Below are 23,345 nucleotides of genomic sequence, written 5' to 3' on the forward strand. Positions count from 1 at the left end.
GAGATCAGGTTTCCCAGACGGTCATTGCTGGCAAGCCATACGGGTGACAAGATAAAGATGTTCAAAAAACTGGTTAGTGAATAGAGCACCAAATATACAAAGTTGCTAATAAAGGCCCTTGGAGGAATATCACATTTAACATGGTTGGGAAAATATTAATTTTTCCAGTTTGCCTTTTTTGTGAATATATAATCTAGACTTTTCATCATCTGTCTGCAGGATGTGGTACTACACAGTAAGAAACTTAACAAAAAGAGCAAAAGTCAGCTGGAAGAGATGGTTATGGTTGACAAACAGGGAATCAAAGGTTTGAGTAAAGAGAGAAGAAAAAAACTGGAGGCTTATCAACATTTATTCTACCTTTTACAGGTAAATCTTAATGTAAAAATTAACATGGCTTCAAATTGCTAAAGAAAAACTAGAAATATATTTCTTGCTTTGTTTTAGTGATTATAATAGTGGTTATGAAAATATTTCCAAAGTAGTGTGCAGACTACAACAAATACTATGATCAACTTCTAATATTTCCTGTAATTGAGAAAATCCTTGCTGTCTTTAAACTGTGCAAGATATATAGCTGTTTTTTTCTTGAGAATAACTTCAGTCTATACTGAAGCCAGAGAGAAATGTTTTCCTCCATATGTCTTTTAGTCCATGTAAATTACTGTCCCTACTATTGTGCATTATATGTGGTGGAAAGGAAGTTGTCTGCTGTGCAGCTGACAGCATATAATGCATCTGTTCTTGTGCTCTTTTTATGTCATCTCACTGAAGTTTTTCTAGCAGAACTTTAGATTTTCCCAGGGCAGATGTCCTCTAATACTTAAGTGGACATGTAGTATGCAAAGTCATCTTGATAGATGGCCATTGTCATTTGGTAAATTATCATTGTCATCGGCTACATAGACCTGATGCACAGAGGTACTGTTTGGAAACAACAAATAAAATCCTTACTGGTGCCACCCACAGATATCTAATTGTGCACTACTCAGTGTTTCTTATGCATTAGGATTTGTAAAAATGTAAAGTCAGTGTGGAAAAGCGATATATATGGGAATCAACATAAACACTTTTGGTGTTAATGGAAATTTAGAGAGAGCTGCCCCCCTCAAGTGGGAGTAGTTTGTCCTGGACAATAGTATTTAAGTCATTTGTTTGTTTTGTAGACTAATCCCACGTATCTGGCGAAGCTGATTTTCCAGATGCCACAAAACAAGTCAACCAAATTTATGGATACGGTCATCTTCACTTTATACAACTATGCCTCCAATCAACGAGAAGAATATCTGCTTCTCAAACTCTTCAAAACTGCTCTAGAAGAGGAGATAAAGTATGTGCACTAACAAGAAGACTAGTTAATTTGTGTTGCAGACAGTTCAATGAATACTTCATATCTAAAAGAATTTGATGGTTAAACTTTACACTGCTGTAAAATTGTATACATATTTTTGTTACTAGAGAAATTTGTTTTCAGTGTAACTTATTCATTAACTCAAGCTATTTCCAATTCAGAAAAAAATATCTCTATGGTGGACAATATTTTTGTATGAAAAAATTGCTTGAAAAAAATAGATGCTAAGGTTTCTTGCTTTTGTGCCTGAGTATTTAAGGGTGGAGAAAGTAATTTCTTTCTCTGCGTAAATGTATGTTCTGTAAGTGGAGAGTGGTGGCTTATCCTGAAACAATAAAATCTTATTTTATGCCCTTAACAGGTATTTGCTGAACAGGTATTTGGGCCTGAATCAGGTATATATTAGCTGTCACTAGTTATGCTATGTTCCAGGGACATTATAATAACACATATAGAGTTCAGGTATTAGTTTCTATAATCTTGTTTTGTATGAAAGCCTAAGAAATAGACTGTATAAACACGTTTCAACATAGAAATAGGATAATTTAAAAAGTGTGAGTTTTGAAAACATGGGTAACTGCGTATATAAGTCAGATCTGAGAACTCTTCTGTTCTTGATATAGCTCTAAGGTAGACCAGATACAGGATATCGTTACTGGAAACCCCACCGTCATTAAGATGGTCGTCAGCTTCAATCGAGGTGCTCGTGGACAGAACACTCTGCGCCAGCTCCTGGCACCGGTGGTGAAGGAGATCATGGAGGACAAGTCCCTCATAATCAACACTAGTCCTGTGGATGTGTACAAATCATGGGTAAACCAGTTAGAAATGCAGACTGGTGAGGCCAGGTGAGTGAGGAAGCTGGACATATTGCACCATTTAAATTCTTGAGGGATTCCTCAGTTTTGCTCTCCCTTTCCTTCTCTGACAAATTGCAGTTGTGCCCATGCATCCCATCCCCATGTTCCTGCAGCACAATGAGAGTTTTGGGGAGAGGTACTTGGAAAAACAGGTACTTTAACCTGTTCTGAAGAACAAGGGGATCACTTTCCTGGTCGTGAACTTCAAAAGTCAATTACTTAATCTTTACAAGTGCAGTCGACTATGCCATGGAAGAATTTGTAGTCTTTTTCCCAGGTTTTATAACAGCACGTTAGGGTGTCCCAGGCTTTTGAGGAGCTATACTGGGATGTGGAGATGCATGCCTTAAATTAGGATTCCCCTTTTGTAATTAAGGGCAGGTACATGATGGTGTGTGCACCCCCACCTAAACAAACTGCCCCCCTCCAAAAAAAAGAAAGCTAACGCATCTGAGACTTTTGTTACTTAGCCAACCTCAACTGTATTTGTCTGACATTTTTTTCTGTTCACTGCTGGCCCTTATGAAGCAAAAAAAGAATGTATTTTATTCTCAAATGTGTTTAGCCTGGTTTAATATCTGTTTGCTTTGCAGCAAATTGCCGTATGATGTAACCACAGAACAAGCATTAACACACACAGAAGTGGTGAATAAACTGGAATCGTCCATTCAGAGTTTGCGAGCAGTAACTGACAAAGTTCTCGCGTCCATATTCTCTTCTCTCAATATGATGCCGTAAGTGCCGAGTTAGGACTCTCCAAGCTGCAGTTCATGCGCACAGTGAAGCTTCACTTGAAACTCAGTAGTGGAGATCCTTTCAAATTACATGGCTTGGGATACATTCCTCTTGAATTACTTCCCCAGTAGAGGGAGTGGTTTCTCCACTTCTACTCTGCTGTAGCAGCTTCATGAACATCTACCTGTACTTGAAACTTTTTGTATTTTCCATTGTCATCTCATTTTGTGTTTTAAGTGGCTGGGGAAAAAGCCAATAACTTGGCCGACTAGAATGATTGTTTTGTGTTTCATCTAAGTGTTTCCAATATTTTTCCTTTTCATATGTTCTGCATGTAGTTATGGAATGAGATATATAGCCAAAGTTCTGAAGAGCTCGCTCCATGAGAAATTCCCAGATGCAACAGAAGATGAACTATTAAAGGTAGACTTCTGAGGGCAAGCTGCCAGCAGCCTCTTCTTTTAATTGCAAAGGGGATTTTTATTGGCACTAAGTATTGTAAGGAACCAAGAACACCAGCATTTACTGAAGGAATTTGGCACTTCTTGGATTGCAAGGGGATGGTGGAAGGGGAGGAGAAGGGAGCTCTGTTGCTACAACCTAGCTATCTTAATCTGGGTGCTCAGCAATTCTTATGGAATACAGTGCTCAGCCTGTTTTGGGTAGTATCTGTTCTTAGAATGTTGGAGTTTCTAAATCATCTTGGGTTTTGGTTTTGTACTATGGTTCTTACCACCATCAATCCTTTCATGAAGAACACTATGGCCTTCATTTCCATCCACCACTTCCCCCATCTGAAGTTAACATATTATAAAATAACATATTAACAAAAATTGCATTAATATTGTAATTTAAATACAATGAGGAAGGGCTCTAAAAATTAATTGCAAGTAGATCATTACATTACGCTTATTTAAGATGCCTGTAAAAGTTGTAGAAATGACATTTTTACAGACTGAAAAATAAAGCGTGAGTGATAAGCATGGCACCAGCACGCTGGCCATCGTTAACCTACCACAGCCATGATGCCTCTTCAGAGGGCTTAGGGGAATCGCTCCATGAGCCTTCCAGCCAGCTGAGAGAATGACAGCGCTCTCAAATTAGAACTATTTGCACATCAATAAAGATGCTTTCATTAGTGTTTCATGAAATGGTTCTAAAATTAGAAGGTATTCATTTCAATAGGACTTCCCTATTAGTCTTCAAAAAGATACTGTTCAGTGTTTAAAAAAAAAAATAAAAAATCCTGGTGCCTAGAGGACTTCAAACTTCTCAGCTGTAAAATTAATTCTGCTTTTGTGTGTTTTAACAATGCATTGAAAATCCTTGCAAGCAGCATTTATGGAGTACCTCTGTCCATCACTCCAGCAATCCAGATTAAGGCATTGCTCAAGTTATTTAAAAAAAAAAAAAAAAAAAAGTAGCAAATAGAGCATAAGGCACCCAACTGAAAGCCTTTAAATGTGTAAATTGGAAGTTCTGCAGGTGACTACGCATAAGCTGAGGCAAATTGCAGAAAGAGAAGTCCTGTCTGTTTCTGAGATCAGGAATGATTTGAAGCCACCATCTGGACAATACAAGTCACTAACATCATTATAGAAATTGCAGTCTGGAAAATCTGTTCTCCTAGTGTCTTATAGGGCTGTGTGAAGTCCTCATGAGAAACAAGGGGTCCCCTGTCAATGAATGCATTAAATGTTGGCAGGTATCTGTAGCACTTCAGAGAACGAGCCTCTGGAGCTGAACCTTACAAAATCTAGAAGTAAGAAGAGTTGTATTTGTGTTCAACTCAATGCCTTGTATTAGCTGACCTAAAGCCAGCACCAAATTGAAATGTTGTTGTGAAAGTCTGTAACTGATGTTCACAGAGGTTTTGCAGGAGGCACATCTTATAAAAGACCACAGGTTCTTTCAGTTAGCCACATAGGTAACATGTATGTCTTAGGGGTTCTTCTAGCACTGGTTCCTATGGTCTAATTCAGAAGTAGAAATGATTGATCAAGTTCTGTAAAATGTAATTACTGTATGCAAAGGGAAGATCTCTTAATTTTTTCTTTTAGATTGTCAGCAACCTCCTGTACTATCGCTACATGAACCCTGCCATTGTCGCTCCTGATGGTTTTGATATAATTGATATGACAGCCGGGGGCCAGATACACCCTGACCAGAGGAGGAACCTAGGTTGTGTGGCAAAAGTCCTTCAGCACGCTGCTTCTAACAAACTCTTTGAAGGAGAGAGCGCACATCTATCATCTATGAACGCTTACCTCTCTCAGACATACCAGAAGTTCAGGTATGCAAAGCCCTCGCAAATACCTACATAGTAAGAGCTCTCCTCTAGGATGAGTAAGGCAGGTGGACTCCTTGTTTACAGCAATTCCCTGCTCAGAGATAAAAATGTTGAGTGATCTGCCATAGAGAAATTCTCACTGCTGAGGAAGTTGAAGCAGGAGCAATAGGTTGTATTTCTGCTTGAGCATTACTTTGAGACCTGATCATCTCTGCTGGGTTGGTTGCAGTAAGGCTTTCTTGCTTCAAACACAGATTGTGAGAGCAGTGTGGGGCGATTCATTATCCAGCAGAAATAATGTGTTCTTTGGGTTGGGAGGACAGCTGAATGTTTTGTCTGAGGAAAAACCTTATTGGTCAGAAAAAAGATGTGGGTTTTGTTTTTATTCTTTCGTCTTTGCCAAGAGATTCCATCTTTTCTTTCATCTTGCACAGTCATAGGAAATTACATGTTTTGCTACACTCTGGGACACAAGTTCTTTGGGATTATTGCCCATGTTTTTGGGTGATTGCTGCTATTAGCTTAAAGTGTTGTTGAGTCCTGCAACAAATGCACTTGAAGAACTTTTCTTTAGTGTCTGCCCTTCATGAAAGCAAATGCACTGTTCATATAATGGGTTTCCTTGAGAGATCAGCCATGAACACAAAGATACTTAAACTTAGTCATTCTGTTTATTGAAGTATTTAAGGGCATGACATAAACATGAAGAAACAATACAGTAGAAAGTATTACAACAAGAATAACAAATGCTAATGAAAGAGAGAGCCTGCTCTAGTTGGCCCTTTTATCACTACAAAAGGAGAATCCTTTTTCTAATTAAGCTAACTTTATACAAAACTGAGTCTCTGCATGACTGCTCTCTGTACTTCAGCTAAACCCTCCATAGACACCAATGGTAGCTGCCCTCAGCTGCCTGTTCCCCTTGTACTCACCCAGCAACCGCAATTGCAGTATTAGCTATGTTAAAAGCTACCAGCCCTGCCCAGATCTTTTACTGTATATTTATGAACTTGTGCAGGAATTTGTCCAAACTCTTCTTAAATCTTTGAGATCATTTGCCTCCACAACCTCCTTCTGTAGCAATATTCAGAAGTTTGCTACCTGTCAGTTAAAACAGTGCTTCCTTTCATTTATTTGAAATTAGTATTTTCTGCTAGTTTCATTGCAAACCCCCTTGTCCCATTAGTGTAGGATTTGATGAATTCTGCAACCATCTCATGCAACACCACTGTGATTTTGTACAACTTATTGTATCCCCCAGCTTTTCCTCTCCAAAGTGAGGAATCCCAGCCTTTTTTTTTTTTTTTTTTTGTGTGTGTGTGTCTAATACCAACTTTAAAGGTCCTCCGAGCTTGAAACATGCATCCTCCTCAATAGTGCAGGGCGAGCACAGTGAAGGCAGGACGGCTCCTGCAAGCATCCCTGTAGGCCTCATCTAAAATCCTGTTTCTCCCAGCTGCTCCAATTCAGGTCCTCTCACTTTGGAAAACAAAGTGGTCCCCTGATAGGAGGACCTTGCTGTTTCTTGGTTGTCTGTGCACATCCCTGAAACTGTCAGTGGCTTGGAGAGACACCCATTGTCATCTTGGGAAGCAGGTCTCTGCTCTCCATGTATGTGCTAACCACGTCGAAGTATGCTTCAACCATACTTTGCATTTTTTCCTTCCAAGATTCTTGCATTTATGAACAGTACCACATTTTCTGCCATTTCAAGCAGCTCAGGTTCTGAGTAACAGCAATTTAAACATTTGTAGGCCAAGTGGTAATTTTGTGCAGCTATTTCATATAGTTTCTTCTCAGCATACTTCATACTACAAAGTGCATTCATAAAATTGGGGGGGTCTTTCTGTGGAAATCCTTTCATAACTTCTAGAGCACTAAATACAGACTTCTCTAAGTGTTTAAAATTTACCTATCACTCCTTGTTGAATAAGGAGAAAAAAACTTACCTTTGAAACAATCTTCCACCAGCTGTTCAGGAAAGATGGAATGCTTTGTCATTTGTATTGATGTGTAAATGCATTGCCTCCAAAAGGTTCCTTCAAACACTAAGTAGACTGCAGATTATAAGAGAAATATGATGCATGTCAAAGCCTTGATTGTGTTTTTTATGTAGGCTAGCTAAAGTGAGTTCATAGGGAACAATTATTGAAGTCTTTCTCATTTCTCTTAGGAATTTTTTTCAAGCAGCATGTGATGTTCCTGAACCAGAGGAGAAATTCAATATTGATGAATACTCTGACATGGTGACCCTTAGCAAACCTGTCATATATATCTCCATTGAAGAAATTATCAATACCCATTCAGTAAGTCAATGAAAATATACTAGTCAGCAGACTGAAGTGTATAGCTTATGAAATACTTGCAACAAACAGTCTCCGGGGAAGGCTTAGTGTTCATTCTTCCTTTTGAAATAATTTCTTCAGTGGGTCTGTTGCACGTCTAATATATTATTTGATCCTAATGTGACAAAGTATTACTACGCAATTTTACACTAGCTGATAAAATACTCTACAAAATATAAAGTAATTTAATGAAAGTAAATTGCCAAACAAAGGAGGTCAAGGAGATGGTCTTTTTTGATAACATGAGTAGGCGCACTTGCCTGCCTAGAGGAAGCAAGCAATTAAGGCTGAAGACTGTACATTATCTGCATGCAGTATATTTGCCAGGTGATCCTCCTTGTCCCGTGCCACCTCTTGCACCAAAACTCCTCTAAGAGACTGAGCCTTCATCTGAGTTGTCTTCTCCCACTGCACCTTCCCTGCAAGTGGAAATTAAACTTTCCATTCTGGTCATACAGCTAAAAACAGAAAATTATTTTGAATAACAGAAGATGCAAAAACATTATCTGTTGTCATGTGTAGCTCAGCTTCAGAAAGTTCTCAAATCTGCCCTCTGTCATCATCTCCCGTGGCACCTGCCTAAGCTTAATTCTCATTGCACACCTCTGTAGGATGTAGCTGGAATGAGGGATCTGTTGCATTTGTCAGCTTTGGTTTTTTGGTGCTTCCCCATGTATCTCTTGCCTTCACCCCAAAGAATTTGTTCTGTGAATGCCTTTTTCATTCTGTGCTTGTATAGTATCAAGCATGGTGGAGTTTTAACCAATACACATAGTGTTTCTCAGCAGTTCTCACAGTATCATAGTCAGCATTACCTACAGTATGGAGTAGCTGCTGCACGTAAGAGAAACTTATTTTAAACAAGTTAATGGTTATGGGCTTATAATGCTCACTTCTGCCTTGTAAGTATGTCTGAAATCGCTTTCTTTTCTGGACATAGGCTTTTTAGTTGTCAGTAACTTTCTAGTAACGAGTAACTTTTGACTTACTATAACTTGCAGTGTTTAATATACTTAGAATCTTGGAGGTTTTGCCTACCATGCATGCTTTGCTGTAGCTAAATTTTAGTGAAGCTTGGTGACACTGTCTTGCCATCAGTCCTCCAAGTAAGGAATATTGCTTCCATGGGGAATGGACTGCTGAATCTAGTGGTCACTAATGCTGCTGGCTTTATATAAGTCAGTATGAGGTTACTTTTCTCACAAAAAGCAAGAGCCTGTTTTCAAGAAAATGTTACTGCCATGTTCATGCTCTCTATTAACTTGGCTTACCAGTATTTTTGTGGCTTAAAGTTTTGAGAATGTGCCCAGGTGCAATGGAAGTTATTGTGAATATGTTCACAAATCTTCTGCTACTTCTAAGTCTATTAGAAATTGTGCAGCAGGTGCTGCATAGCTGGTTTCTCACTTACAAAATCTAGACATTTCTGAAAGGTATCACTGACGCTATTGTAAGCTACTGGAATGGATATACAGAAAACAGGTATCTTTCTGTGGACCACCAACCCTGTCTTCATTCCATTGTGTGCTTATTTCAGGATGCAGCACTGAAATGCTCTGCTTGGGATTACTGCCCTTTACTCTGTGATACTTCATTAGTCCTAGAGGCAAATCTTAAACTTCTGCTCAGCTGTGATGTTCAGCACTCCAGAGACAATTGCCGGAGGAGCACGGCAAGCTGTCTTACAGCAAGAGCAATTATAGACTCGTAGTCCAGAACTGAGCATGCTTCCCCTCCTTGGGTCCTCCATGCCCCTGTATTCAGCATTGGTGAGGCTGCACCTCGAGTACTGTGTTCAGTTTTGGGCCCCTCACTACAAGAAGGACATTGAGGTGCTGGAGCGTGTCCAGAGAAGGGCAACGAAGCTGGTGAAGGTTCTGGAGCACAAGTCTTAGGAGCAGCGGATGAGGGAACTGGGGTTGTTTAGCCTGGAGAAGAGGAGGCTGAGGGGAGACCTTATCTCTCTCTACAACTACCTGAAAGGAGGTTGTAGTGAGGTGGGGGTCAGTCTCTTCTCCGAAGTAACAAGTGATAGGACGAGAGGAAAGGGCCTCAAGCTGCGCCAGGGGAGGTTTAGGTTGGATATTAGGAAAAACTTCTTCACTGAAAGGGTGGTCAAGCATTGGAACAGGCTGCCCAGGGAAGTGGTTGAGTCCCCATCCCTGGAGGTATTTAAAGAACGAATAGATATGGTGCTCGAGGACATGGTTTAGTGGTGGACTTGGCAGTGTTAGGTTAACGGTTGGACTCGATGATCTTAAGGGTCTTTTCCAACCTTGACGATTCTATAATCCTGATCACACTAGGTCTGTGTTTTTCAGCATTTAGTCTACAGATTTATTTACAAGTATAAAGACACCGGGAATGTTTTTTTGGATGATGACTTAATTTACATTTGTTTATAGCTACTATTAGAACACCGGGATGCCATTGCTACAGAGCCGAATGATCTGCTGAACGAATTGCTGGAAGGCTTGGGTCCTGTTCCTGATATAGAGTCTTTCCTTGGTATGCTGTTCTTCATCTTTATGGTTAACTTTACTCTAGGGGCAGAATTAAATGGGGGCTTGACTTACATACTCTTGTATGTCTCATAGTGACAGCTTCTTCATTTACTATAGAATTCTTTTCTGAACAATCTTTATAACATTGCTCCTTATAGTTGAACCTTCTTCTAACTGCAATATTCACTCTAAAGATTAATGATGTGATCCAAAATCCAAACATTAATAATATTTCAAGCAGAATGATCCAGTTGTGCTCAAATTGCAGAGAGAAAACAAGTGAATTTTAATAACCTGATCTTAAGATTTGCTAGTGTTGGCTAGAAACTTAGAAAAAGGGCACAGAGAATTCTTAAAACAGCCGTTTTTTATTTTGACACTTAATTATCCAAATAAAAATGAAGTTTTAAAAATTATGCAAATTTATTAGAAAGTTATAAGGAATAAATGTGACTGATATTTAACTTGCCTTAATTGTAGTAAGATGTGAACTGTTTAGGAAGTAGCTAGGATGTCATGGATAATACCAGCTTTCAAGTGAATAGCTTGTTAACATAGCTGCTGCTCTCTCATTTTTCTCTATCAGTGCATGTTAGGACAAAGGATGTTAAATTGTTTGCATTCTTCTTTGAGAAGAAGACATGTGAGTCTCTTGCACATCAGTAGCTTGAAAAGCAAGAATTGGGGGCATTTCCAAAATATTCTAACTGGGCTTAAAAATAGCAGGCTTATGGTTTTGGTTATTCAATGTTCAATAAAAGACTGCTTCTAAATGGTAGGAGTGGGTGTGCTATTTAATAAACTTAATATTTCTGATGATTTACAGTGATTTATCTAGGTTCTTGTTTCCTTCATGCATTGAATCATGGGAAAGTGGGCAAACTTGAAGTAAAAGATGTTTTCTTACAGGGGAAGGAGCTGTTGATCCCAACGACCCTAACAGGGAAAGCACGCTGAACCAACTTGCAAAAACAGAGATTTCACTATCTCTGACAAGCAAATATGAGTTACGAGAAGGTGAAGATCAGGATCTCAAAAGCCTGATGATAAAGTAAGTTTTGCTCAAAACCCTATATTCTGGCAATGTTGTTTGTTTGTTTGTTTATTTAAAAAAAAAAAAAAAAGTTGCTTCCACCCTGCTGCCCCGCCTAAGTGCATTTTTGAGGGGCTGAGTGCACTCAGTTTTCAAAAGCCAGTTTGTGTTCAGTGCTACTTAAGCTTTTATAAAAGTCAGAGAAACTGTCAATTCTGCCAGAAAGTTTACAGAAAGACAAACATACTGCCACCTGTGTTTTGGACAGTGACTGGATCATTATCTAACCTAGTAAGTTCTTTTCCATGAAGTTCTAAAAGTATTCGGCTTTAAAATGCCACAGCCTTGGGAAAGCTAAGACAAAAAGCTGTCTAGCCCCGTAAGGAATGGGCAGTATCGTACTGTCCTCTTCTTCCCCTCAAAGGAAAACATTTCCCTGACGTACTGCTTGGTTTGAACAGGATGCGACTGCCACTTCAGCAGGAATAGTGCAAGCTTTTACCCAGGGAAAGAAAATTGTTCTATTTGGTGAGCAAATTAAGAAATGGCTACTGGGATACCCTGGGATATAGGCTGCTTTATAGTCGAAAATATTTGTATAAAAGCACTTAGTATCAAACTATTGGCACCTCTCTTTTGAAGTTATTTCAAGCTGTCCAGAAAAAGGACTGATTATTTAAGATCCTGGTGCTTCCTGAACAAGGGGGAGAACGGGATGCTGCTCTCCTCTATTACTATGTTTATTTTTACCCCACAAGTGTGAAGATTAGAAGTTCACTTTAAAGGAAAACACAGCATTAGGATTGTACACCTTTGCAAGCACTAGGAGTGTAGATAGAGGCTGTAATTCAACTCTAATCTGTTACTATTTTTTTTCCAAATAAAAAAATCAGTAAACTGAATTTATTAAGTACTACGTGAAGTTTTACTTCTGAAGAAAGTTCTTAGCTATAATGTCTGTAGTAAGTAGCGCATTTTCTATAAAAGCCATAAATTCCTGTTCAAAGTCTGGAAAAAAAAAAAAAAATCTCATTTTAAGTGCAAGAAAACTCTTACTATTTATCCTAAAAGGAAGAGGAGTTTTTCTGCTGTAATTGTGCATATTTGATCTGAATCTTAAAGAAGAAAACACTGAGGTTTTTCTGTAATTTGTTATCAAATATAACTTGAGATCTAAAGTAAAGGGACTGCAATAACAATGTTGAATTAAAACTGTGTTAGTCAATTCGTATTCCAGAGACCAAGGCTCTAGAGTTGTTCCCAGGCTGATTTTGTAACAAGGATATGCCTGCTGCTGTCCCTTAAAAAAAAACCAAAACCTTCCTGTCCTTTTTTCCTCTGTGTAGGCGTGAAATCCTACCCCTTAATGGAATCCCTAAAAATATGAAAAATCAAGGCCAAAAGAAATGTCTTTAATCCTCTACACTGTGTGGAAATATGTTGAAACAATAGCATGAGAACTAACAGATGAATTTAACCTCTCTATTGCATAAGTGTTTTCAAGTAATATTTCTCATATCTTGAGGAAATTTAGTAAATAATCTGATAGAAGAATAATTAGCAACCTGTGTTAAATTGCAGCAATATCAAAATTTAAAATACTTATTGCTGCCTTTTACACAAGATATGTGTAAATACAGATGCTTAGCTTTCCTACGTTAGCTGTAGAGAAGTCTTTTACTGCAGCTGTGAAATGTTAGGCACCTGGCTAATATTCAAGTCACAGCTGATTCCTTGTTTCTCTGCAACTGACATGCCTCTTCTGTAGAAACATCGGTATATTTTGTTTTTTAAATGGCTTTGTTAAGGCTCCTGTGAAGAAGTCCAAGATTTGCTGGTACCCCTGTCTAGAGGACTGTATGTAAGGTGCCCATTCTGTGTCGTTTGAGTGTGCAGGTGCCACATGCTAAGTGGCAGGTGAAGGGGGAGGCATCCAGCCCCAAGCGGGGTGTTTCTGGAAAAAAACAGAGCTGGGCAGCTTTGGTACACGGAGAGAAGAAGCTGAAGGGAGAGGAAGTGGAAATAAGCCTCGTGTCTTATCGGCCATATCAGCACCTGTTTCTAAGGCAGTGCATAGAGCCATAACACTGTCCCATGTACATTAATGTAGACTGTGGTGGTGACCACCAAAGACTGACAAAGCTTGTGTCAGGTAGAGAAAGCCAGCAATATGTTGATGTAGCCCAAGTGAACCAACTTTAGGAAACCTTTCTGGATTTGTTTTGGGTTTTTTTGGGAAGGGGTTGTTTGGGGGTGTTTTGTTTTGTTTTGTTTTGTTTTTCCCCTTGCAAACTGGAGCGGATTCCAAGAGAGTTTGTGAAGGAAAAATACGTTTAACAGCAGTTCTTCAGAAGCTGTTGAACCCCTCAGAGCAGTTAACAGCAGCTCTGGATAAGCAAACTAGTTTCCAGGAGGTTTGGCAGGTTGCCTCCTAACATGGAAGGAGCAGTGCTTCAGGTCTGCCTGTGCTGTCAGTCATTCCAACCTTGCTGCCCCTTCCATGGAAGCTTGGATCATACCCAAATACTCAGTGGTTTTGGATAATGTTGCCTGTATGTAAGTAAATCTTTTGTCCCATTTCATTGCATTTTTATGAGAACTTCTAGTCCTGAAAACACCAACAAAACCCACAACTTTACATAGCTAAACTATTATTTTAAACTAAGTCATGAGGTTTTATCGCAGAAGCCTTGGTCATATTTAGGCATTTTCATAGGAAACTTAAGCTGCATCCTCAAGTTTCTGTTAACTTTTATGAATAATGAGCTGTAACCATGTCCTCTAAACTAACAGAATTCTGTAGCAGGATGTTCTTGGAAGTATTATGGATGAAGAGACAGCAGGAATGAGATAAAGTCTTACCAAAAAAAGAATGGGTTTACATATCAGTGCGTAGCAGCTTCCCTTTTTAGCAAGGAAATGCTTCTTGTCCGTTGCCACTAGAGAAATATCTGCCCTTCAGTGGTGTGCACAAAATGCACTGCGTCAGATGCAAAACTTCAGAAGTCCAGCAGTTTTGAGTGCATTTCCTCCTTGTTCAGTAAATATGACCCTTAATGGAACCATACATAGCTCAGATTTTGCAGAATTACATTCCTATCTGCTGTTTTGTCATGATCATAATTAAAATCAACATGTGAGTTGTTGCTTGGATTTTTACTATGTTAACAGTAACTGGTTAACTGTTTCCTAAAATAAAAGGGGGAAAAGTATACATGTATTTCTCTATTCAGACCCGTGTAGAAGCCAGATGTTCAAAATTATTAATGGAAGCTCTGAAACATAAAAAGCTAGAAACATAAACATTACCAAGTATCCATAATAAAGGGGGAGCTTGCTAGTTTTACTGTTGAAGAAATGAAATGCACAAGTGATCAAGTGACAACTGTTTTCTAATATCCATATATCCTTTTTAAAAGGACCAAAAGACTTATTGTGGATGTGATACGAACACAGCCAGGGGATACGCTTTTAGAAATATTAGAAACACCAGCCACTGCACAACAGGTAAGTGCTATACTGTGTCTGAACAGGAAAGAAAATACATATTTATTATAGCTATTATTATAGCCTTAACAGATCTCTGACAGCTTTCTTTACCGCTTTATAACAATGAAATCATTGTTGCTGGTTTTAGACTATTCAGATCTATAGCCTTCAAAATGTGAGACTTGCAAATTTATTTTACTATATAACTGGTAACAGCTTCAGACGAAAAGAAAAAAAAAAAGTCTTGCTGTCAACTAGCATGACTAGAATAATTTTTTTTTTTTTGCATTTTTTGTCAACAGGATCTTTTCTCTCCTATGTCATAATACGATCAAATAGCCTGGGATGAATCCTCCTTCTAGATTTTTTTTTTTTTTTTTTTTTTTCCCCCTCATGGACTTCAGTATCTTAACCTCAAGTTCCCTGACACCTAGTTTATTTGCTTAAGCAATACAAGCAAACATCTGCCTGGGGAACTGCTGCTATCCTTGGTATAGGAACTGAGTGGGAAGAGCTCTCAGTTGAAGTCTTCCTTGTATATACTGACACACAAAGCTACATCTCAATAATGTGCACATTTTAGCTTACCTCAGGGCGCGTGTATGTAGGGGACACCTGTGAGATCTGGACAGTCTTCCCACAACTAAATGAAGTCATTGAGTCATCTGACTGATTTTAGACACATTTTGATTCATTGAAATACATGTCTAGGTGTTGTGCTTAGTTACTTAAGATATGTCAAAAGGCATAGTAAATAGAGCATTTTCAGCCCAAAAGGATATAAATAAAGCCTGCACCTTGATTCTTGATAATCTCCTTTGAGAATTCAGTGTACTTGAATACTTAACTGTTACCATCAGTTGGAAAATAAGTGTTCTGGATTATTTTTTTTTTTAACCCAGGAATCTGAGCACTTGAAACTTGTAGAAAAACGTGCCATCTTAGATTCCAAAACTCCAGAGAAAATGAAGCACAGTCAGTCTATTTTTGAAGATGGGCAGCTACCAATAGAACAAAAGAAGAGAAAAATTCAGAGAAATCTCCGGACACTGGAACAAGCAGGACTAGTGTCTTCAGCAACTAAGTACCAAGAAATTATAAATGAGATTGCTAAGGTAAATGGAATGTGCTTCCCTGTATATTGATGGTTTTTAGGCATCTAGCCTAAATCCATTCCAGCTAGAGATGTACAATATACATCTTCCAGAGAATGCTACACTAAATAGCTGAAGTATCCACATAAGAAAAAAATCATATTTGTTTGCTGACAAAATAAGTGAAAGACAGTAGTCTTATGCATAACTACCTGAACTGAATAACATACAACTGTAGACTTTGTTATCCAGACTTGATATTGATGCTATTTTAACTTCTCCAGTACAATGTGTTTCAATATAGCTTTTCATATTTTAAAAGGAATCAGAATTACCCATCAGTGTTTCAATTAATAATTACTGTAATCTTGGTAAGGGTTAAAAAGACTTAAAAAACCCAAAACATTATCTGATTGCTATTAAGACTGATCTGTAGTGGTTGGGCAGAATACCAGGAGAATAGTGGGCCAATGCGGTGCCCATCCTGGGGCTGATAAGGTACCAGGCCTGTTGTGTACAAATTGGCAAATCCTGTTCCAAATCCACACTCAATACTGGCCATAAGAATCTTAGTGTATTGGATTATCTTTAATTACTCATGAATAATATTGGATTATCTTTAATTACTCATGAGTAAATTAGTCATAGCTCAGGAGTGATTTACATATTATAAATATCTATTTTTTTAAAGTTGGAAATATATTTGAATATATAAATGAATAAATTACTCATGTGAGCTAAGTCTCTAATATAATTAAGTATGTCATGTTGCACCTACTCTGAAGTGCAATTCTAAAGCCCTGCTCAGTTCAGGTGTCTGCATCTGCTTCTCCTTGAGACAAAACCATTCTACGTATGTATTCAGTGCCCTATTATTTTTTATTTCTTTTCTATAAGCCCAGATGCTTTGTTTTGAGCTGTTAAGGCAATCTGAAGATTGGGATGAGCCTTAGGACTGAAAGTTGCTTTTATTTCACTTTTGACTACCTCAACTCAACCATTACCTTCAACCCAAGCTCTAGTTTAGCAGTAGCTAGTTCTTATCTAGTAGAAGCCCAAGCTCTTCTTTCCTAGGCCTCTCATCAGAAACTAGCTGTCAGAAAGCTTCCATTTATGGCATGAAGATGACGTTTTCCTTATGACTTCTGTGTCTGTCATGCCATACCACCACTTGTACGCATGAGTAGCAATGTGATTATTGTCTTCCATACAGTCATGTAAACTGTAGTACTCACTACTGGTACCGTGCTCATGAGAACTAACATGACAGTTCATGGTTTCTCCCATGGTCAGGTCGTGTAATTACAGATTTGAATGGTAATAAACTGAGACTTTTTAAAATATCAACTTAATAAACCAATTACATTAATAAATTTATTTAGGATATCCGGAATCAAAGAAGATACAGACATCATCGGAAAGCTGAATTGGTGAAACTCCAGCAGACTTTGAATGCACTTAACTCCAAGACAGCATTTTATGAAGAACAAATTAATTATTACAACACCTATATAAAAACTTGTTTAGACAACCTAACTAGAAAGTGAGTTGAGTCGTCTTGTCTTTTAATATTTCAGTGTGTTTTATCGGGGGGAGAGCAGGTGTTAATCCATAGTTGAAAGTTTCGATTCCAACAAATTGACAATCCACAGATTAAAAGCCCATGGGTGTTGTCACTGTGACCTAAATCAAAATCTGGAAAGTAGCGTCTTGCATTTATTTAAAGCTGCCTTACAGAAAGAGGCCTGAGATGTATGGGTGTCTTCAATATATTTAATTGGTGCTACTTTGCAGATCCATTAGCACACTTTGAATTCATGCAGCTTTGGGAAGTAATTATTGATTTTCTTCCTTCATTAAAAGGACTTGGGTTTGTCTTTAGGATGGAAGAGGGGGAAATAAATGCCTAAAGATTCTACTTTTCAGGTATGATGCACTTACTCGAGAGCAAGCCCCCCTGCCAATGTCACTGAAGTGTCAAAATGAAAACACTTTATTGATATGAACAGGAGCTTTCACAGTGCATACCTCGTGGGTCCAAAAAATGAACTCTAATGGCCAATCTTATTTAACACCTATATCACTGTATGCTTACAAATTGCTATTTTAAAGTGACGATTGTGGACTTTTTTGGATCAGGGTTGCATTTCACAATGGAGTTTAAACAAGTGCCAAAAAACGTTGATTCAAAATAATTGCCAAAATGTTTAGACTATTCACTGTGTGCTAAAAATCTCTCTAATTCTTAGATTTGTTTTGAATGTTAATTCTGCTCATTAATAGCAGTTCAAGAAGGCAAAGAGTGAAGGAAAGCTAAATATGGCTAGAAGAGTAGTTGAAGTATCTACCTGGTAGATAAATCAAAAGCCATTTTTCTTGTTCTCTTCCCAGAAATTCACGAAGGTCAATTAAACTAGATGGAAAAGAGGAGGTGAAGGGAAGCAAAAAACTGAAGCAGGCCTCATTAAAGTACACAGCTGCAAGACTGCATGAAAAAGGTGTCATCCTAGAAATTGAAGATCTTCAAACCAACCAGTAAGTGGGACATAAAACAGTTCAGAGCATTTTCTAATCAACAGCTTCTTAAGGGGCCTGGCTTTTGTTAAAAGAAATCATTGTGATTTTCTGTGCCACACCTAAAATTACCTCAGACTTTTACACTCAGAAGAATGATAAAGCCTAATCATCACAATTCATTTTTTTTTCTTTTGTACCTTGCTATACGGTTACCTTGGGAAAATATTTTAATAAACCTATTTTGGCATTACCTTAGATGGAACTAGGACAAGTCCAGCAGCACACTGACTTGTTAAGCAGTCGTAGCAGTTATTTTTTTTCATTTACTGACCAATCACTTTCATGTAACTGAGTAAACACCTGGTTTTCTGCACTTTCTCACCATGGCAAGGTGAATGGATGTGGTGTTTTAACACCCCTTTTGTATCTATCCATTTTGAGGCCACTGTAGTGAAAATCTTCCATCCTCTGCACCCTTCCATCCGTCTTCTGCATGGAAAAACGTTTTGCAATTTTTTTCCCAATGGGTTCATCAGGTAGAGGAAGCCAGATGAGGCAAACTGAAACCAGAGAAGGGTGTGTACACATCTGCAAGGAGACACTCAGGCATGGCAGAACAAAAATCTGGCTGCCTCGTTCCTATGCTGTGGACATTTGGTCATCTTTGTTCCCGGAACTTCCTACAGCCCATTTTTTTTTTTCCAATATAAAAGACTTGAGAGCTCTGTATTCCATGCTATATGTACACCAGAAAGTCTCCAAGAAGACATTGCAGTAGGGATGGAGTGGTTCATTTGACACCATTTACACTGCTTATGGTCAAAGTTCTTTTGTGTTCTGCATGCTTTTTCGCCAAAACTGTCTCTGGACTATATAAAACCACACAGCATACATAATCAGTTACCCTTCTTTTTGTTTTGAGGTTTAAGAATGTGATGTTTGATATCACACCTGGAGAAGAAGTGGGCGACTTTGAAATCAAAGCAAAATTTTTGGGGGTTGAGATGGAAAAAGTGCAGCTCCATTTCCAGGTAGAGTTTGAATTTCGTTACTTTGCTATATAGTCACTGTTGCATTTCCTCTAAATATAAACTATTTCAGATTTTTTTATATGTATTCATGAACTATTCAATCAGCATAGAGCAGCAGATCATGAGGAGAATAACTATATAACTTCCGTAGGATGGGTACAGTCACTTTAGTGTTTATATTAGGGCAACTGCATGAAACCAAATGCCACATTAGTTCAGTGGCAAGCAGCAACTATCAAGAGAAGACTAAAAGACACAGAAAACAGTATTTCTACTGGTTCCTGACAGTCTACGATTTGAGATCTAGAGGGCATGTAATGTTTTCTACACCTATCCACTAGTTGCTTGTAATTGTTTAAATTGTGAAGGACCTGCAGTTTGAGATGGTTATCACATGATGAAAATGACCCCATCTTGTTGCTGTAAGGTATGGATTCAAAGAGAGACTAATGATTTTTACTTCTGATTACAGGATTTGCTTCAGATGCAGTATGAAGGTGTGGCTGTAATGAAAATGTTTGATAAAGCTAAAGTGAATGTGAATTTGCTTATATTCCTGTTGAATAAGAAGTTCTATGGAAAATGAGTGTCTTCAGATATCATGGACTGCAACTATCAGTGGGAAGTCTATTCAGTATTTGTTTGCTTTTAAACTTTACTTTGAAGTTTTTCATTGGATGCTTTTTAACTTTAAAAAAAACCCTAAACCACCAAATGTTTGGAGGAATGTACGTGGTGCCTTTTAGCATTGATAATGAAGCAGAAAAATAGGAAATAGATTAATTTAAACAGTTCCAGATCTCATTGGTGTTGGTACCTTAAAATCAAGATATTGTTTAGGACACACAACGATTGTGGTTGTATGGATATTAAGGCAGGCAGAAATCGATTTTAGTTGAATATATAAACCTCTTCCTATTAAAACATTTTTAAATGACCTCAGATATATTATATAGTTCTTATTAGACTTTAAGTATTTACCAAAAGAAATCCTAATTTGTTTCTAGGGGATAGCTTGGGCAACTATTTAGTTACATACTAAGCCTATTTTCTGGCAGTTGTCAATTGTAAAGCAAACTTATTGTGCAATTCAAAAAATTTTATAGGTAATTATAAAGTGACAGTAACGTCTTACTGTACAAAAATATATTTTGTGATTCATTCCTACTAAATGCACTACTGCCTCATGTAAAATGACATTTTCTACTTTCACAGCCTTCGGAGTGGCATTGGGGAAATCTGAATAGTCGACAGTTGCTGTTCAGTTTGAAGTATTTGAATACGTAAATTGTACCTGTCTATGTCTTTTTTGTAAGAAAATAAATGCCATAAAATCAGTATTTAGATTTTTTTTTTTTAAATATTCTTTGGAGATTGTTCTATATGAAATAAACATTACCTAATAAAACTGGCTTGGTTTCTAAATTTCATTTAAGAGTCATTAAAGCAGCAATCCAGATGGCAGTGAAAGAACTTCTTTCATTGCTTTTATAAAATTGAATCTAATTAAGCTTGATTGTCCTCACAGTACACTTTGGGGAGGTTGCTCAGCAGTGAAGACTTCATGGCCCTTATGCCTTTGAACGTGATGACGATTTTGCTGATGAACTACCAATTATATTTACAGAGAAAAAGTGTGTACAGTAGGTAATGTAATAAATACATAAACCAAGAGGAAAATATTTCCTACTCTCACCTTCCTCATGACAAGCATTTTAAAAGATGGTCAGTGATGCATTCTAGAATGCATTGTGAAAACAAATATTAAACAAATATTAATTCTGAAGGTGGAATAAAACAGTGTAAAGTCAGTGGCAGGTATATAGACCATGAGTTTAGTTGGTATACTGACCTGTGGTATTATACAAGCTGAAAAAATGGTTGCACTTACTACAGTATTCACTTATGCATGGCACTAAATTTGAACACTTGACTGCTTTAAAACAGTTAATATCCCTAATTAAAAGATAAACAGCTCCTATGTGCTTCCATTTTTCTTCTAGCTAGTTATGTGTAAGCCATTTTAACATGACAGAAATTCTGCAGTATTAATGACCCGTTTCACTTAAAATAGCTGGATGGGAAGGTGAAAGCAGCACTTTTACTTCCGAAGGAGAGAAGTTAATTGTACTTGAATACAAATTAAACTCACAATCTTTTGTTCCCCCTTTTTATTTGTAACAGACTTGACTAATCCTTACATATTTTTTTTACAAATTCTAGCTCAGTAGGTGAGTCTGCACAGGTGGGATGTTGATCCGAAGACCAGACCTTTGAGGTAATGTGTCAAAAGCCTGGAGTCCTGCTGCTGAGACATACTAGAGCCCCACAGCATTTGTTGGGAGTAAGTCACTCCTGGATATGCTGTTTTATGTAACACACTTGACACATCTAGTGGCTGCTTAGTTCTAATGCAATCAGCATGTTCCTCAGCTATTTCCTGATGTACGCAAGCTTAGGAAAGCTTATTTGGTTCCCAGGTAAGGACATGTATGAAAGACACTGTGTGCTAGCACTCATGTTCCAATCATTTCTGGGGCTTCCTGCTCTTCTAGTGCACATCAAAGTGTAATTTCCATTTAATTTCTTTAAACTCCTTCAGAAGCTTTTTTCCTAATTAACTAGTTCAGTTTAGGGCCTTTGTCACTGAACAAACAACGAACCCTGCTAAACAGGATGGACCTCAATGATTCCGACCTAAATGTAAGACAGATGGTAGTACCAAGTACCATGCAAATGAGCAAAGTAATTCTGTGCTGGGTGAGCTGTCCTATACCACTGACAGCTACTAAATGCAACAAAAAAGAAAGGTTTTTTTGGAGGCTGCTGTAAGCTGCAATTTAGGGTCTTCAAAGTTAGATAGGACTGGATGAAACCAGTTTCATTCATGAAACAGTCTTGTGGAAAGACTTGCATTGCTGGTGCAAAACCTGAGGAATAAGCCAGTACAGCGGAATAGAGCCTATGCATCAGTTGTCACCATAGGAGAAAATGCATCTTTCCTTTAAAGACTTGCCTATCTCTTAACTTTGTCTTCCTTAACCAGTGGTAGTGAAAAGCTATTATAATAGGCAATAGTCTTAACCTGTTAGCCCCACAGTTTGCATTTTTCTACTGCATCTCTTCAGAGTTGACTAAGAGTGCTTGGCAGCTACCTGAGTTTATTTTGGAACTTAACCATTCTGATGGGGCTCCAAAACTATCCACAAAATTGCAGAACATCTTTCTTCTTTGGCCAAGCAGACAGAAATACCGTCACAAGCAATAGCTTTGTTCTGTTTCACTTTGTGCTTATCTGCAAACCTTCTTCTTTAGCTGTCTTTTTTAAAAAGAATACAGGTGCAACACCCTCTAACAGCAAATCCAAAGAGCAACAGTCACATCTGATTTCAAAAAGTTCATAACTAGACAGTCAACCCTCTTCCTGGAGGACTGATTTTGCCTCTGAGATATGCTTCTAACCTCATCCTCTTTGAGCAGTAACTACCCACCCCAGGCATGCACTAGGGTAATCCATGTATGCAAGAGCAGAAAGCTGGCTTCTTCACCAAACAGTAATGATGTACCAATCTTATGAGATAGTTGTAGGCTTTTTTGGTAGACCTAGCGTGTTTAACAGGAATGAAATTTCATCCTGTAACACGCTTCTGCCAAAACACAAAGCTCTGAAAAAGGTGCAGGAGGTAGAATTAAAAAGTGGTAACTGGTAAAAGCTTTAGAAGTCATGAACCTCCATTACAATCAGTTTATCTACAGAGGAAGTAGCAAGCTGACTTTCATAACTACAGGATACAAAAATTAACTTTGTTTCCTATATGCGGACAGAAAATTTAACAAACACACACAGGGTTTTTTTTTGTTCACTTGCTATATTTATAGTAATCTAATTTACAAAGATGAAAGGATATAGCCCTATCACTATTCCTTATATCTGCAACTAAGGTACTTCCTGCAGATACAATCTGCGTTTCCCTTCATATCTTTCATGAATTCTGTAGGCTGGTTTATCCCTCAAGCACTGGCCCACTGGTTAGGGCTTCTTGAAACTTAAGAAATACAAATACTTAAAATCCATGTTTTTCCAAGGTCTGGTATA

At 38.0% G+C, this 23,345-nt stretch overlaps 1 protein-coding gene across 3 annotated transcripts in view; it reads left to right on the forward strand.

Moving 5' to 3' along the window:
• Positions 1-20,661, forward strand: part of IQGAP2 (IQ motif containing GTPase activating protein 2) — a 130,667-nt gene extending 110,006 nt beyond the window's left edge. For all 3 annotated transcript variants that reach the window (XM_087741874.1, XM_087741871.1, XM_087741872.1), the window contains 15 exons: positions 220-369; positions 1,167-1,330; positions 1,975-2,199; positions 2,805-2,945; positions 3,285-3,369; positions 5,007-5,239; positions 7,410-7,542; positions 9,987-10,089; positions 10,995-11,136; positions 14,538-14,625; positions 15,510-15,722; positions 17,084-17,244; positions 18,093-18,236; positions 19,141-19,249; positions 19,722-20,661. In XM_087741874.1, the coding sequence (XP_087598000.1) occupies positions 220-369; positions 1,167-1,330; positions 1,975-2,199; positions 2,805-2,945; positions 3,285-3,369; positions 5,007-5,239; positions 7,410-7,542; positions 9,987-10,089; positions 10,995-11,136; positions 14,538-14,625; positions 15,510-15,722; positions 17,084-17,244; positions 18,093-18,236; positions 19,141-19,249; positions 19,722-19,835 (2,205 nt within the window). In that variant the 3' untranslated portion in view covers positions 19,836-20,661. The remainder of the gene's footprint in view (positions 1-219; positions 370-1,166; positions 1,331-1,974; positions 2,200-2,804; positions 2,946-3,284; positions 3,370-5,006; positions 5,240-7,409; positions 7,543-9,986; positions 10,090-10,994; positions 11,137-14,537; positions 14,626-15,509; positions 15,723-17,083; positions 17,245-18,092; positions 18,237-19,140; positions 19,250-19,721) is intronic.
• Positions 20,662-23,345: the final 2,684 nt, after the last annotated feature.

Source organism: Nipponia nippon, unplaced genomic scaffold (assembly GCF_047370975.1).
Source record: "Nipponia nippon isolate SJK-2023a ecotype South Korea unplaced genomic scaffold, ASM4737097v1 scaffold_8, whole genome shotgun sequence".
Classification (NCBI taxonomy): Eukaryota; Metazoa; Chordata; class Aves; order Pelecaniformes; family Threskiornithidae; genus Nipponia; species Nipponia nippon.